The 18,402-nt window shown below is 38.5% G+C and overlaps 1 protein-coding gene across 1 annotated transcript in view; it reads right to left on the minus strand.

Annotated features, from left to right (window-relative positions):
* The window catches only part of LOC112455487, a 57,070-nt gene that overhangs the window by 1,190 nt on the left and 37,478 nt on the right, over positions 1-18,402 (minus strand). The window contains exon 2 of the mRNA XM_025017442.1: positions 7,333-7,564. Coding sequence (XP_024873210.1) covers positions 7,333-7,564 — 232 coding nt within the window. The remainder of the gene's footprint in view (positions 1-7,332; positions 7,565-18,402) is intronic.

Raw genomic sequence — 18,402 nt, forward strand, 5'->3', positions numbered from 1 at the left:
TTTGGGTTCACTTTTTAAAATAGACATCTAAGATATTGTCAAGATAGGAAAGCGCGACAATAAAGAAGGATCGAGCAAGTAGCGAAAGCTTGACTTTCCAATTTCCTGTCTCTACTGATACGACGAAGAGGCGAAACATTATATACCTACAATGCTGTAGTCCTACATATAATGTAATTCATGTATATTACACATAAATCTGTACGTGTGTGCATATGAAAAGCATCTGGATACTTCGTCTATTTTTTGGAAAAATTTTACATAGAAAGAAAAATATTTCTACGAGGTAGTTTATTCAGTGTATTTAGTAGAATCGCAAACAGAATGTGATAAAACTACATTACGATGTTGCCTTTTTGCTTCGCATAAAATTTTTCCAAACAAGATAGGGTACATAAATATTTTTCCATATACTGCACGCATGTGTACCGTACTATGCCAACGATATTAAAAACTTATTATGCTTTCAAGCTTTAAAGAAAATTATGATCTTGTGTGATACGCTCCACATATGAAAGTGTTGTACAAAATTGATATATGGCATACTATGAGCTTTCAAACTTAGTTAATCTTCTTATAGTATTTGGGAAGTGATTAAGTAGCTCGGGTAATGAGTACGAGCATTGCGAAGCAATAAAAAGGCTGATGCGAGTAGTACGAAATTGCAAAGAAACCAAAGTGTTTCCTTTAGAAACTTCCACAGTGAGTAACAAATAGCAGCGCAATACCATTGTATTTAGTATCATTTATCACGGACTTGGCACTTTTATCTGAACACGTTTAATGGACTAAGTCGGGGCTTTGACAAATGTAAGTTTCAACCACTTCACCGGACCCTGAGATATAAACTCCAACCTGTGCAATGTTTAATCTGCAAAAATGTTTGATCTAAGTGAATTGACCGGGATAAACCGCGGTTGGTATCTCACACACCTATAAATGTTACCATTTACTTTATGTAAGCGATACTTTCATCGTTTCGCAAAAAATTCAGAGTCACGTTTTTATCACGCATTATTCTTCATGTCCTGCAGTTAACGGATATTTTAGAATTTAATCAAGTTAATTGGGCCATTTGCGAATACAATACTTATAATCAGAATTATGATCTTGTTATAATGATTTGATTACGATCTCAATTGTTGGCGCAGTTCAGACGGATTCGATGATCATTCGACACGACGCGAAATACACGGTTGCGAAATGGAAATACGCAATATTACGGCTCATTACGTAGTTGAGAACGCACTTAACGTTATGAAGGGAAATATACGGAGACGAGACGGCAAGCACGTGTACAATCTATATGCGCAATGTGCAACGACCATAAACGATGCACATGCATTCCACATTTCGCAGGATCATCGCGCGATGTCGGAAATATTTCACTCTGAAGATACCACTTTAATACCGGCATTTAGAAGCACCCGTTACGTTTCCAACTAAACTTATGTACAGAGAGGAGTGACCGATCTACTTCTGAGGGAGCTATCGTTTTAATTTGTAATGTGACTTTTATAAATCTTTGATAATTCGAAAACATTTTTAAAGTAAAAATGTCGAAAAAATCTTGTCATGTTACGCGACTTTCCAATTTGCTTATATTCTTATATTCTTACGCTTCTAAAAAAAAAAAAATATATATATATATATATATACAATATTTTACACTCGTCACTCGTAATTGAAGTTGACCAAAACGTCGTTAAACAACGACGTCGGTTCACGTAGATATGTGACATATCGATCATTGCCGCAAAACATTGCCATACCCTGACAATTTATTGAAATGACGACTCACTGAAACGGTTGCGATTGACATTTACTGCGACTGGATTGTTCCGGTTATTATAAGCAAAGCGACGTGAATAGCGCGCAGGCAACGAAATTGAAAGCGCGACGCGATACTCATAATTACATCGTGATAGCAATTAGATGTTTACTTACTCGCGGCGCGTCCTTCCCAATCGCGTTAAAGTCACGAATTATTATTAAAACGACATGGTAATTGCACCGCGCACAACTAATTGCATATGCCGCGTATATGCCGCGGCAATGTCATCGCCGTAATCGCTTCAGTCGATATACATTGTCCTGATCAGTATTCAAATTCGTTCCCTAGCGCGACACTATCATTACATTTTCTAACTATTATGTATATCGCTGCTCTAAATTGAGCAGTTGAGCGATGGATTGCAATTTACTTCTCTCCACGCGCATGTAAACAATTATAAATTAACAGCTAAACGGTTCACCTTCCGATAAATGAGCAATCGTATATTAACAAGCAAACCAATTAAGCGATTAGCCTAATAATTACATTCCTCTCCCTCCGTCTTTTTCTCTTTCCCTTATCGCAATACTATAACGTTTACTGCAAATGTTTGTAGTTCTCGATTAATTTTCAGTAAAGGAATATTAAAAAAAAAAATTTAAATTAATTTCAATTAAATTTTATTTTGTTTAAATTGAATTAAATTTTAATCTTTGCAATCTTATCTGGATTAGAACACTTTTACGTATGCACCTTCTCATCTCTAGCGTAACTTTTAAGAAAAGGGCAACGCTGGCCGTTTGCGAGTTTGAAAACTAGGTCGGTCGTACAAGGATAAGAGGTCTTTATCTTCTCTGGAAAGTTGTTGCAGCCGCGCTTAGATCTTGGGCAGGCAGCACTTACATCCATATATTAGGTAGTCTCTCAAGGGTCTCTTCATCGTCTCGTCAAGCGTCGCGTCCAGTAGCCGCGAAGTATGTTGCACGAGAATTATGAATTCCATCGCGAAAAACTGCCTCCTCAGATCTTCGTTTTTAGCGCCTAAAGTACGACAGCTGCAACTCTGATGAGATTCCCGGCCGAAGTCGGGGGGGGAGTTAAATTTGGCGAGAGGAAGATGTCGGAGAAAAGTTTTCATTTCGTCGTCGTCTATAAAACGGCAAAAACATTCTCACGAGCGAATCTTCGCGCAGTCCTAGTCCTTCCGGCTCAAGGACCGGCTAATGCACGAAATTGATTTAACTTTCTGTAATAAAGTCGCTATGTTGCGCCGACGAAAAACTGGTTGTTGATCGCGCGTGTTTCTCTTTCTCGCGTTAAGGAAAACAGCGCGAAATGCAGCATGTTTCTCGGTTCTTTTGTGTAATTAAACGCGCACGCGCTCGTTTATGTGTGTGTATATGCGAATTTAATTTCAGCCAGCAAGATATTCAAGACACGTGCAATTTCAAAATTTTGCATGAGCTAAAATTATATTTTGAATTATTAAAAACCCGTTATATTTGTCGGAGAGATACTCGATATTATTTTTTATTTTTCATCCGGCACGTTGTCTCCAAATTTAATTAACCAGATGGTAAATTTAATTGTTCAAATCACGGATATACAACCGTGGTTCACATATACGTATATGTATGTTTAGCGATTTTCATATTTATGCATGGGAAATAATCAATTGTCGCATTCGTACATGCTGTATCGAAATATATTTTATCGTCTCTCACTCTCTCCTCTTTCTCTCTCTCTCTCTCTCTCTTTTTCTCTCTGATATAGAAAGATATTCTTCAGGAATTCTATTACGCCGGAATTTATCTTGTGCTTCGATATTGAAATACTAGGTCAAAATTGAGTTTAAGAGAACTTTCTGTACAAAATGTCAAAATTAAAAAATGCTCTTCAGTAATTTAATAGAAATGCATTCTTGTTTGAAAGAGATTATAACACTTCCTTTATAAAGAAAATTTACGATCAATTGAATTTTCACTAATGAAGAATCAATTCTAAATTAATCAGGGAAGAGATTTTTAATATCTTTAAAAATTTATTAAAAAATTATATATAAAAGTTTATTGAACTTAACACATACACTAGCGAATTAAAGCGAGATAAAGGAGTCGATTTTAATAATGATTTTTTTTTTAAATTTTATTAGAACATCTTTATCATTCTTGATTGTAAATGACGCATATTTATCATTTTTAGCTCAAGAACAGATAACTTGTATAATTTTTCCGCGTTAAAGATACGTGAAAGTCGTTCATTTTAGAGAGACATCATTTTCCTGAATGAAGATTCATTCGCGAGAGGATTAATCTGAGAGCGAACTCGCTAACTGTCCCAGCGACTCAACAAACAATGTCCGTGCATCAATCGGGTATATACTCTTGCAGTTTCACGATGCGGTATATTATCCCCGGCAGTTCAGATCGTTTTCGGTTTTCGGATTAGTATACTCCGGCAGGCAGGCTGGCTGAAACGAAATCCCGGAGAGACCTCAATCCGCATTACGTTCCGCGTCTGCTCCATTATACGGGATCCCGTATTTGCTGTTGGCCGATAGCGAAGAATAGCGTCGGACAAGCCATTCGGCAGAGTGGTTGCCCGAGGGAGGAGGAAAGAGAAGGAAAGAAAGAAGAACTTGCAGAGTCGGCCGGAAAGAAATTAGAAAGAGCAGATGGCCGTGCGACTTTTGAAAAATTATTTTCCGCGTCGACGAGCGCTTTTTCCTCGAAGGAGCGCCTCGCGACGAATTCTCCGCGTTCCCCGTCATTCTCCGACAGTCGGCGGCAGTCGTAATTGGATGCCTCGACTTCGTTGGCTTACGACGGCTGAATCCCATCCCGGCTCGACTGACGGTTAACCGATAATCACACGGACGATTCCACGAATTCATTAAGATCGTTAGTCAGCGCGTCTTGGGATTTTAATTGCCGCTGGCGAATCGTGTTCTGGCGAATTACATTGATACGCGATTGTTCGTTCTGTCTGGGAAGTATTATCTTGTTTGATATCTCGTTTACGTTCTTCCTTATTCGAATATCTTGTACAGATAACAAGTACATCAAATCCCTTAACTCGGTCCAAATAATCGGCATTTTCTTGTAGTACACTATTAAATGATTTTATCAACTTCAATTCGGCCAGAAAGGATCGTACAGACTCACACATATATACATTTAAAGAAGATTAGATATCTAAGATGAGAATTTTACTTTTTGTGTAAGATAATATGGTAACAAATCATTAGCAATCGTTTCTGACATAGAAACATTACCTTCGTGTTTTTATTTGGATCACAGAAATCACCATTCTGCTTTTCACTTAATGAACTTTTTAATCTGTGCTTTTAATCCGCCAATGGACGCAAACATAATAAAGAGGTTGGAGTTCAAGAAAGTATCCAACGAGCCAAACAGTTTCGTTGAACCAATTTAATCTCGTATCTTTTCTTCTTTCGAGATCTTTATCCCTACTACCATCAGTCAGCCCAAATGTCGAACGAGTGCAATAACCCATTTTCTATTTTTTATTTCCACTAGTCTGCCGTATAACCATTAATCTATTGCAATATCTTTATCATAATATCGTTACTTTATTTTATTTCGGTTTTCATTTTCCAATAATGTATTGAAAACGCATCGATTCTCTTGTCCGGTTTATTTTATAACTGTTTTAATTAATTTCCTTTTATTATTATAATAATTGTCAATTAACTTTTAATAAAAGAGACCAGAATTGATCAAGAAATCTTTACATAAAAAGAAACACGCTCTTCATTTTAAATACAAAGTCTCTTTTAACCTCGCTTTTAACTTACACACAACATATTGTCTCAAAGTCTTTTTTTCCGTTTGTTCCGTATTTAAAGCTTCTCTCGAGGTTCGCGATGCGAATCTTGTCGAGGAATAAATTCTAATTGATTCTTCCACGATGGAAAGACGCCCGTTCATTGCGAGTGTTTGTCTTCGTTTGACGATCCATTCAAAGCGCGTATCTATCTTAAGAGCCGCCAACCTAATGGCATGTTCCTAATGCCGACGCAACTTTGGGCGCGATCAACCCGGCCGAATCGTTAATCCAATTTACCCTCTGCGAGGAGTTGCCCCGAAACTTTCAACCACTCGTCGGGCAAGCGCGGCGTGATCGGTTATTCGGACTGGCTTATGATAATCACCCTCGAAAGAACTTCCAACTCCACGCCGAAGTTCGCGCACTGGATATATCTGTTTCCCCTGTCGCTCCTCGTTATGGAAACGGAGAAGCTTTTCCCACGCGAAACGAAAATTGTAATCACAACTTGTTTATCAACGAAATTGTATTTTTAATTCTGATTACTTCTTTTAATCCTCTTATATTAATTTCTCTTTCGATACTTATATTTAAAGAGGACGTCATCTGATTGTTATTTCTAAACTTCTTATTAAAAAAAGTAACATTCTAATGGATAAATAATTATTCAAATTTATTATCAAGTCAACTATGTATTTCTTTGGAAATTTCATTACACGCAATGGGTCGATAAAATCCGGAGCATGCAAGAGGAGGTGAATTACGAGAAAGGAATAATAATGCGAGACACGCAAAAGCGCAACACGTTTTCGTCATAATTTGAGATAAATTGAAAAATTCCGACGAAAGCAGAGTTTTAATTTTGTCTAGTCGCGAAAGGTTATTCGAGGCATAATAAAGTTGTGAATCGTACGTCAAAATTGTTGCGCGTTTCGCGGAGATTGTCCATCTTTCTTTTTTTTGCAATTTTGAAGAGTCCTTCGCTGCTCTATTTCTTCGCTTCTAAAGAGACACTCGGGAGAAGATCGATTGGACGAAACGCTGCTCAAGAGTGATTGAAAAATTAAGTCTTCCAGTTCTATCACGAAAGGTTTATTAATTCGGCTAACTGTGTAACATGGAAAATCAATCGCAATGAGAGCCGTAACTCGTCTTATAATTGGAATGGTCGGGATATTTTCAAACTCATCGAGAAAACCGGAATGCTGAGAGATTCGATTAAGATATAAAAAGCCCACCCGTACACCCATCGATTTCGATCGATTTGTTCAAAAGAAGTTATAACCTGAAACTCATATTACTCTAATTCCACCAGATGTTACCAATCACAAGCCTCATTTTGTGCAATTACTCCTTACGCAAATATGTTTTTGATCAGATTCTAGTTTACAAGGTTCATTGCGTGGATGTCAAATGTGCAATACAAACGCATTAATTTGCCACACACCAATGATAATTAATGCATCCGGTTTCAATATTAATTTACGTATTCTAACCGAGAGAGAGAATAGCCATCGTCTACTTGTTAATTAAATCGCAACGTTGTATTATTGAATGTGTTTGCAATTAGATGCTGTTAATACCATAATGAAAGCTATTTAATGAAACGAACTTTCCGCATTTTATTACCATCGATAATAAATTTATATTTCAAATCGGAAAAGTGTATGCAAGCATATAGGGTAGCGAATAAATGACAGAGTCAAAAATAACGTGGAGTAACTAATTGAAATTTAGATGGTCGCGTAGAAATAAACAAATCTCTTTACCGTTCTGCGAGGTCATGGTTCGCCATAATCCCTTTCTTCTGTGGACATCTGGTATCCGGAATGTATATTCCACGTTTCCGGACTCCTCAGTCCACAATAGTCTCAACGAGGCGTGATCTACCGGCCTCAACTTCACGATCGGACACGAGTCAACGACGTACGAGCTGCTCATTGGCTTCGTGGGGTCCATCCTGTGTTCCAGAACTTCCACGACGTACCATTTGCCCATTATCTGTAACGAAATGTTTTTCGTAGAATCGACCTGAAAGATCGTTTGAGCGAGTAGAACATGCTAAGCGTTGAGTAGACATTCCTTCGATATCTTTCCGCAAACATGATTTCCCCTTAAGCTTCAATTTCTAAGATACTCGAGGTATATTAAAAAGTTGCAAAGAAAAAAAAGAGAAAATCCTGGTTCGGGGAAAATTGGTTCTAGACCGGTCAAAGAGATTGCAGACGGGGGAAAGTGCGGGGATACTAAGTGTGCGCGGGGGAGTCGACTTGGAGAGTAACCCGGCAACTTCAGCGAAAGGTATATAGATAATTCCGTGAGAAGCTTAAAGCAAATTACGGGCGATTTATTGGCCGCGTAACCGTTAGTGATTAAGTCCGTGGAAATAATATCGTCGAGGGCCGAATCCCGATCGGCATAATGCGCTCGGGAATTTTTTTTCAGCTCGATCGTTCCGATTTTATACCTCCGTGAAATCTTGCTCTAATCGGATTGCGCCGCTCAATGCTAAAGCTCGCTTAATAGTAATCCGTACATTTATTCGCCGGGTTTATCTTTTATTATCCGGTGTGTCGATCGATGCGCGACATTTTGCTTCGCCGACCTCGCGGTAAACAACGCGGCGGGGAATCTTAAATAGAACATTATATAATAGTTGCGCGAGCACCGTCGAGGGAATAAAGAGTTCGTCGATCTTATTTGTAGTGACGTTAACTGATGTGTGTTCAGAGAAGCTATAAGGATTAAAAAGAATTAGCCTCAACAGAATGTCGAGATAATCAGACGAAAGCCGATCTCGGTTACACAGCAACAGCGTCGAATAGCGCCAGACTACAAAATCGGTCGCAAGGTATTTCCCGTGAAAGCTAATCTTGACAATCCTCCTCACGTAACGCAGCTATTTTGTAAAGAAACTCGATCTTTAGAGAGCACAGCGAACTCTCGCTGGTATGCAATAAACGCAGCCTTTCTTACCCACGTTATCCGTGGGGGGGAGGGGTTAACTTGATTTAACTTTCGGTTTAATTTACGCATAACGTTGCGTAGTTATACGCAAATGTAGGTAATTGTTTATTCAATTCGCTCCTACATGAAATACGATGCTAATGTACTATTGAAAGCGCTTAGGTTCGAAGTTGATGTACCACGGTGATGCAGATTATCAACTTGTTGAGCTCAGATGCGGTACGATACTCGGTTTTGCCCGCGGGAGCCGTCTAAGGAGAGTTTGTTGAACAATGACTATAATAATCCTTGCAAAGGTCTGAGGTCCATAAAGGCACGTCTAACTGATTTGCCTTCGCGTTGCCAATGAGCTTCCAGTCTTGCATAAACGCGTTTCTGCGGCTTCGAGGATATTCGTGGAAAGTGATATGCGTGAAATGTCTATGGTGAAATGCCATTCTTATTAACTTTGTGTTTATTAATTTTTTGTCACCTATTTTTCTTCTTAAAACCCTTAGAGAAGGAGAAGAGGAGACAAGTTCAAAGAGAAAAACAAAGACAAAGACAGAGAATTCATCGAAAGTTCTAAGCTCAATCGTTAATTATCCGAAAATCGTAGACACATTCGAGATTTCTATCTTTTCGACATTCTACATTTTTACAAATCGAGAAATCTTCAGCGAAAACGACATCCGGTAATTTTGGAGCACTCTGTGTGTACAAGTGAAACGGTCAAAATAAAAGTAAATGCGGTTCTCGTTTTTGTGAGTAGATATACGCGTATCCACGTGTACCGCGTGCATGTATGTGTGTACGTACATACACAATCTAGCTTTATTGTACCGGAAAAGCGCCGTAAATCATTGTCGTCGAGGTGTACGTGATACTGGGTCACACAACGTGGTCGGGGGATTAAAATTAACGAGATAATAAATATGGCCTTTGCCGAATAGACCGCAAAAAATTTCAATTGTCGTTTCATGGGAATCTCATCGCACGAACAATCGCGGTCATCCATTTGAAACTGCGTTATTTTACTTTTTTTTTTATTTTTAACAAACATTACGGCTGCGTGCAAATGTTTATATTAAATGGAAATCAGAATCTGTGACGACACAAGATTATATGTACGAGCTTTGAGCTCTTTTCATAGATTAGAAAAATTAGGGAATTAATATGGAAATAAGAAATTAGAGAGGCTTATAAATTCTCATAATTTCTGTAACGTTATGCAACTCGACACTTTTCAAGTATGCGCAGAATGATAGCTTAGGTATATAAGAAAGCACGATGAGAGAAAAGATAATGGGGATAATTTTAATCTTGCACAAGGATCTTTACGAAGTTTTCTTCGGTCTTATAAAAATACTGACTACGTTATTGAAGTTTGTATAAATAAGCTACTCTTGCTCGTCTTTATGTCGCTTCTTACTCGTCTTAAGAAACCCCGATGTACGCCCGATAATAAACTTCGCGAGGAGTTACTTTATTACTCAGTCTTATAAATAAGACATGTACAATGCCGAGATAACCGTATGTCGAAATTAAGGAAAGTTTAATCAGTATCAGCTTGAAAAAGATGAGACTATATTACGGAGCGCTCGCAACAGATAGCCCGCATCGTCATCGCGCTAGCCTTGTAATTCATATCGCTGACAATGGACCGATAAACACAAGCCTTCATTCAAGTTGCGAAAGTAGTTAGAAAAGTTTAATTGATATTCGGCAACCCGGCCATTATTACGTGTAACGCGATTACCTTACACGTCCCCTTGGACATTTCCGATTATATATAGCTACTAAATTACGAGCAAAGTCTGATCCAACTTGTACATTCTCGTTACACGTCTACGTAATACCACGAGATGTGAGAGAAACATCGTGTGTGAAAAATTATTAATTCAAAATATTATTAAACCAGGAATGCGTAAAATACAATCATAAATAAGAAAGTTAAGAAATAATAGACTTCGATTAAATATATGTCAGAAAAAATTAATTACTTCTTCCAATAATAATAATTAAACGAATAATTTATATTAATTTGTTTCAATAAGCTTTTTCTGGCACATATTCCTTCATCGTTTGCTATTATCTTTTATTTTGTCCAGCTTTTCAATATTATCTATTTCTAAAAAAAAATTTCGGTTTTACGCTCATAAAATTCAATTCTTCCAGTAATGAAAAATCGCTTATTTGTTGGATGAACCAATATATTCACCATAGCGTTTCGGATGATCCGAGCGTAATAAATGTATTTTTTTTTTACGAGTTGGAAGCATCACCGCGACGTGAAATGGTATAACAATCGCGCGGGGCTTTAAAAGCCCAGTGTTCCGAATAATCTTATATCCCTTTAGTAGATTTAACGTTCATTTATTTTAACCAGTAGTTTTTCACGTGGGAAGATTCGCCGCATAAAATCGGATAAAAACCGCCGCCAGGCCACAGCGATTTTAAGCTCGACGCATTGCCAAACTAAATCCGTGCTACTTGCACCAAAGTCCATTTAAAGACACACCTACAAAAACGGTTTTCTTTTTTTAAGATAAAAAAGATATAATCTACGCTTTAGCTAATTTATAATGGCAATCAATATACATATCTCTTTTTTTATTTTAAAAGTTAGCTCATTTTATGTCTGGCATTTAAAGTAAAATTTGTTCCTCCTGTTCAGTATCGTAATTAAGATTAACGATTCACACATGGTTGAACACTCTGCATAATAATTCTTGCTGTCCAAGGAATTTACCGATGAACTTGGTTGACCCTGCGCAAATTCGCGAATTATAATTACAAGCCGAATAATATACAAGCGTTTTGTCTGGGCGGGACGACACGACGCTGAGCAAAATTGCCGGCAAATAAACCGGCGCGTCGCGCGGGGATAAATTTTCGTTTATTAGACACTACCGGACACCCGGCACGGACGCGCTTCGTGACTTATGCATTCGCTATCGTAACGAGAACGTCAGCGTTTTCACGGGAATATTGCAGTAATTAGTAGCAAGGTAAATTACCGTACGCGTACGCTAATAGCGGGTAATTTCCGAAATAGGAAAAAAAGGGGGGAACGACGTGACGCGTGTTTTTTCCGAGTTTCACCTCGTTTCGGTTGCCTCATCGATCACGCGACAAGAGAAAGAGAGGGCAGTCATCCAAATATACATATATATACGGCTGCCTAAACTCGGTTTGCTGCTCGTACGTTTTCTCTCGTTTCAGAAACTCTCTCTCTCTCTCTTTTTCGCAGCAGCAGCTTGCACCTTACGGGGGGTTCACGCCAGAAATATCTCGAGGATATACGGAGCAAAGATACGCTCGTACTCTTCCAAACCGTCTCCGAAATACTTATCCTTTCGCCTCTCGTAATACATATTTGCGAATCGAGGGGCCCGACTCGCGATTCCCGCGGGACATAGCAGGGCAGCATTGAGAGGGCTGGTGGATTCATCGGGTAGGTATCCCGGCGGTTTCGGGACAGCTGGCAATCTCTCCCGGAGACGGTGCATTTGCATCTTTACGACTTTCGTCGGCGCTCGTCGTCGTTCGCGTCGCGTCGCGACGCCTCTCCGAACGAGAGACGAGCGGTAAAAATTGCGCCGAGTGGGATGATCGTGTGCTCGGTGCACATGATCACAAATTGGGAAGGATGGAGAGAAAAAAAGGAACGCGAAAGGTCGTACCCTCACGAGACCACATGCGGCACGTTATTGTATTTATGCCTTTATTAAATTCCGCGCGCGACGCCGGACGCTGAATTCTTACAGCGTTGCAGCGTGACATTCGCGATATGAAATTCTATTTTTGGCGACGTAGCGTATCCCCTCGACTATTCGTTGATGAAAAACGAGTTCTTTAACATTTATAGCGATAATGTAGTATATCATGTGATACGTCGCTATCGCGTTAAAATATGTGTATAATATGATAATATAGATGTTCCTTTTCTGTCAAATATATTTTCACAACACCTTCACGGAAAGTCCGACTTTCCATGCCTGTAGAGAGGGGCGAAAGTGGCCAATTTCACGCCAGGGAGGAAAGTTGTTACTTTTCGCCCGCTAAACAGGGAGGAAAGTCGTTACTTTCCTTCCTATATAGGGAGGAAATTTGGTACTTTCTGCTCCGTATAGCGGGTAGAAAGTAAAGTAACGGGCAAGTCTTAGAACATATATAGGGAGCTTTCCAGTAAGTGACACAAGTCGACACAAGTGTCGTTTTGTCTTTGTTACTCATTGCCAAAAAAGAAAGATAAAACGACGTTTGTGTCGACTTGTGTCGATTGCTGGAAAGCTCTCATAAATGGAAGAGGAATTGAACATCGAGTTCAACATCGCGCGAGAGAGAAACGTACAACGTACGCAAAAATTATAGATATTAATTTCAATAAATAAAAAAATAATAATCACTATTTCAAAAATTACTTGTAATTAAAGCTACTGATTTGGAATTGTTTTTTCTTAATAATATCATTAAATAATAAGATATCTAATTATACCTATTTACATAATATCCTCAAATAAAAACCCAAATCAATCAGATTTAGTGCAATAATTTTTTTTTAATTTTAATTTTATTGTCATTTTAATTTTATGTTATGTGGGGGCTTTGCCTCCCCTTCGCGTCACTCTCTTTTTCTCTTTCTATTTAACTACACGCGCGTACAAACTGTACGAATGGAACATCAATAGAACGCATACACTCTACAGACATTCAAAAGTCGAACATTTCCGTAAAGGTGTTGTGAAAAATATCGTGTGCACCTCGGGTCGAAAGCTTTTTCAGACTCGCTTTCGGCTCGGGTGGCAAACTTCACACTCGTCTGAAAAACGCTACTTTCCCCTTGGTGCAATATACTACCTATAGGAATTAGAGGTGTCGATATTTTTCAGGTATCATGACAATTTTTGACGTTATTTTTCTTTACGTAAGTATCATCCGAAATTTTCGAGTAACCGACAGCGTCAGAACCAGATGTGACTGTCAATATTAAAAGCCATATAGTGAACACGCGGCAACATCATACGACATATAGAAAGTAAATCGGTTCTCGGGTAGTTACAGCGGGTGTCGATTTTAAAATAAATTGTCACATTGCAGTGCTTGTACAAAAGGAATTTAATTAAAACACGGGAATTTGCCTCTCATCGATTCGGCACCTCGTTCGAACGCACATTGACTCGTTATGGGTAGAGTTTTATGTACCAGGGTGTTCCAGGCCTGGCGAGCTAACTTAATTCCTTAATCGACTTGTAATTTATGTTCCATGAGGAAAAACGTGGAAGCTCCAATAGCTTTTAAATTCCAAACGATTAATAATTAACAGCTTTCTTGAAAATAAATAATTTTTGTCACTCATTTTCTTTACTCAAAATAAAAAAAATATTTAGGTAATTAATATTAAAGCATTATCAAGGTATAATGTTTTACGATTTTTGTTCTCGATGATGTAAGATATTTAGCAGACTAGCTGCATGTATTTGTATCAGAATGCGTTGTTTTCGTGTTTTCGTAGGTATTATTTTCCTCAGTCTTCCCGGTCTCTCTACGACTCGTCGAAAATAAATCGACTCGCGGACGTTTCTTGTGCACCGGACAAAATACAAGAAGGGTGCGAGAATACGAGCGGCTTAAGAGCGTAGAGAGGAGTCTCGAGGTTCATGGGACAAACCCCTCGGTCCGTAGGACAAACCCTCGGCGGCGCGGCGAGCTCAAAAACGAAAAAAGGAAGAAGACCGTCAAGATACTGTAAGCCTCTCGTATATCTTTCCGCCGGCATCGTTTTTATATTTAAATCGATACTCCCCCGACGGCGCGGCTGACAGTTAGCCCTTTTTCATCCCCGACACGAAGGCCGATCGCGAGTCGTTGATGGTTTCTCAGTGCCCGCCCCTTATCCCCTTGAATCTATTTGCCATTATAAATTTCTTACAATAATCGCGCTTGCAATATTCTAGTGGGATCATTTAACTTTAATTACTTCCTTCTTGAAATAGCGCAGAAAACTATTATGATTTATAGCCGGGCGGACTTTCTATTATAGTTCAGAACAATGGAGCTCTTGATGAATTTTCATTCCTCCATTATAGAGTTTTTACGTATTTAACAAATTATTTAATCATTCGGCGATGGCCACCGAGCTCTCTACAAGATTGACAGTTGAATTTCAACTACGGTGCAATGCTCGCTATGTGTATTTTGCAACAATATAAGCCGCTCGTACGCAGTCGATAACATTTCAGTCTTTCGCGAATTTAATATATACACAGCCTACGATAACAAAAACAGAGTTGCGAGCGAAATTCGACAAGTCTCGTGTGGACTGCACGGAAAATACGTAACAAATAAAACATTAAACTATTAAAACTCCATCGCGTAATACAAAGCTCGTGGGATTCAAAACTAATTCTGTTGTTAACGTGGAAACATTTCGAATTTCTTTTTTCGCGAGTATGGAATTGTTACTTTAAACTCACACTAAACAAAATGAAGTTCTAGCGCGGTTATCTTCATTTATCACCGTGTCTGTGTCACGCGCGCGCTCAAAGTGGATTTTATTATCCTAATGAACCGGATTAGAGGCCGCGTGATTCAACAAGAACGTAATTTGTAGTGGCAGTTTGCGCGGAAATGGTGCGTTACTTCTTCATGCATCGTGATTTTCTCGAGAGTGACAAAACGTGCCAAATTGATCGGATCGGCGACAAAGCCCGTCGACGACTTGAATTAATCAAACTAATTTTACTTTGTAACAGTTTAATATGGCGCTCGGGCATGCAACCGCAGCGATGAAACGAAACGCTCACCGTTTCGTACGGCGTTGTACAGGATGTCCCGATACTACCATTCGTTTCAAAACGATAACTTTGCCATCCCGCCACTTCATTCCGCTTTACCTTTCAGATCCATTTTTATCCTTCGTATAAAATTTTTCCTAACGTTTCTAAATTATATAGTCTTTTCAATCTTTCTGTTTCATAAACGTGTTTATAAAATGTGGAAAAATGAACATTTTTAATTAAGATACACTGAGATATATATCTCGTCAGTTTTATTAAAGAAAACTGTCGATCTTGCATCGATCAAAGAATCTATAAATTATAAAAACGATAGTTCTGAATAGAGATTCTCACCCTGTAGAGTAGCACAATCTGTCATGTCAATCGCAAGCTGTTCCCGTAATTATATATATAATGTTGCAAAACAATGGGTTTGAATCTGAGCGACCAATCTGCGGTTGATCAAATCGAACGGCTACGAGGCGTATATAATTTCGTATGTAATCTGGCGCATTCCCGATGTTATTTGCAGCCGTATAGCATTGTTTGGGGTAGCTGCAACGGTGAATGACCGTTCACCAATAAATGAACACTGTACGCTTCCTCATCTCCACAGTCATGCACATATAAAATAATGCAGTAAATTTATTTTGCAACCGGTTATGTATATAGTATTATTTGTGATTATTATACAGAGCAACAATATTTGATTGTATAATACTGTTATAGAATGCCGTTTTATGGATATTAAGAGAAAGGATGCATTTAAACATGATCAAAATATTGGTCTTTTTAATATTCTTGGAAGAAAATAGATTATTTTCTTCATATTTTGAGCCATATAACTTTTTCATATCTAAGTGATTATCAAAAGAAGTTAAACACATAATACTAATCGTAGTCTGAATCGTTATATAAGCGGACGATCAAGAAATAATTGAAAAAACATCCTTTAAATTTTTATCTAATTTTTTATCTAGCATGGCACTCTCTACTTGTAGCCTTGATTTGAAATCGACAAGAAAAGAAAGTAAATTGTTACAAAGGATGTGAAGATGTGTGATGCCAAATAACATTAAAATCTTTGAAGTGCTCTCTTATAAAATCTTTTTTTTTTTGTTTTATACACCTTTTTCTTAGGAAGTAAATTGAAACGATTTTTATTAATTTATTTTAATATTTTCGTAAATGATTGATTTAGATTGAAAAATTATAATTTTATTGAACGTTACCAACAATTAAGCTCTAACTATAAACAAAAAAAACTAATTTTTTCCATAATTAAAATTCAAGAAAAGCTTGTTTAAAAGAAAATTATCGATCCAAATGTAGCCAGCCATACGAGGGAAAGACAATAAAACAGATAATTCGAGTATGATGACCCAGTGATGAGAAAAAGGAATATAAAAAGATAGATAGGTTTGCCCTATGATTTCGCAATTGCACCCTCTTTTTTTAATTAAAATCGAAAAATACTCTCCAAATGTAAAAATTTGAAAAAGAAATTATTTATATATGTAAATATATATATATTTCTTTTCTGAGTTTGTGCGCACGCGGTAACAATTGCTAAAGAAGGTTAATGTAATGAATAATGCGCATGAATACTTAATGCAACGCCGAATTCATTAGAACGTTATAACAAAACTGACGTTAATTTGCACACATTTTACGCTGCGTTGATATCAAGGGATCTATTATCTCGCGTAAGACGTCGGCGTCGGTTTGTTTTAGTTACGCAGGTTTATTCCGAAAGCGCTTATTTACTCGCTTGCAAGCCGAATTTCGACATGCGGGTGGAACTGAAGCTCTCGCGAATATCATTATCATTTTCAATTATACGTCTTCAGCAACGTCACTTCATTTTGAAGCGACAACGGAGCAGCGTATAATGGGCAGGGTGTAAAATCCTCCGTGGCTATTGAATTGAGCAAAGTGCAATCAAATTATCACCGAGTAAAACTGTAAATCGTAATCGCAATTAATATATGGTAAAAATAATTACATTTCAAATAATTATCGATTATGATTAAATACCATCGATTAAACAGGAAGTTCCAATTGTGATCGATTCAATGAATTCGCGAATGTTAAGAGGATACTATGGATTTTTTATAAATTAATCTGTATCGCGGATAGGAGAGGTAATTAGAATGAAACAAGTATTAAGATATTCATATTTTGGAAGGTATGAAACTAAATTTGAAACTTTATAAGAATGTTTAAATGATAATGATGTAAATCTTTATAAGATTGACAAATGCAGATTTCTCAGATAAAAAAATAATGCAGTTACATCCTTGGGCACGTTCTAAAGTGAGAGATCCTTTGATTTCGCGTATGTATGTTTCTTTCGAGACATTCGATATAATTCAGTTGTCTTAGCACCCTCCAGCCGCTACGCGCGAACAGCCCTTATTTATGCAAACTTATGCGGCGCATTTGCATGCGCGCCCGAGATATCTCCAATGAAACGCTGACGCATCTCGCCGAGGCGGATATCGCGCTTTTCGAAAATCCGATATTAAAACCTCGGGTGGTATACGCGCGAGCTCGCGGGAGACAATCGCGCTTCTCAGTCGTGGTTTTCCTATTGTTACAGCGATCCGCAACATGCGCCCGATCGTGTAACGCGGTCGACCGCGAATGCTGAAATTTTTAAGCGTTTCTTCGATTTGCTTGTCGCTGAAATTGGTGAAATCGCAAAATCTTCCCTCGGGAGGAACGGAAAGATGAGCGGCGCTCATTGTCGGATAAGTTCCGTCGAAACCGACAGGTTTCCAAAGTTTCTCGCTTCACGTTTATGGCTTCACGCTCGCAGACCGTGCTCGCTCGAGGGGTTGGCAAGTCGCACGGGGGGTTGCGAGCGCTTGACCCGTAACCAGCTATAAGATTTCGTGAAGTTGTACGATCGCAGTTTCCCCGGACGTTGTTCTTCCATTCCGTGCTATTTCGCAACCGAAGATCCTCAGGTGAAAGAACCAGGAAATCGCCCTACACGGATACGAAAAAAGAAATGCGCCAGCGCCAGCGGCTTGATTGGATCGGCGACCGCAACTAAACAGCGGGGTCCAGACAGGGTTCATCGATATACCGATTGCGGGATGTCGC

The sequence above is a fragment of the Temnothorax curvispinosus genome, unplaced genomic scaffold (assembly GCF_003070985.1).
Source record: "Temnothorax curvispinosus isolate PA1 unplaced genomic scaffold, ASM307098v1 QBEX01006128.1, whole genome shotgun sequence".
Taxonomy (NCBI): domain Eukaryota; kingdom Metazoa; phylum Arthropoda; class Insecta; order Hymenoptera; family Formicidae; genus Temnothorax; species Temnothorax curvispinosus.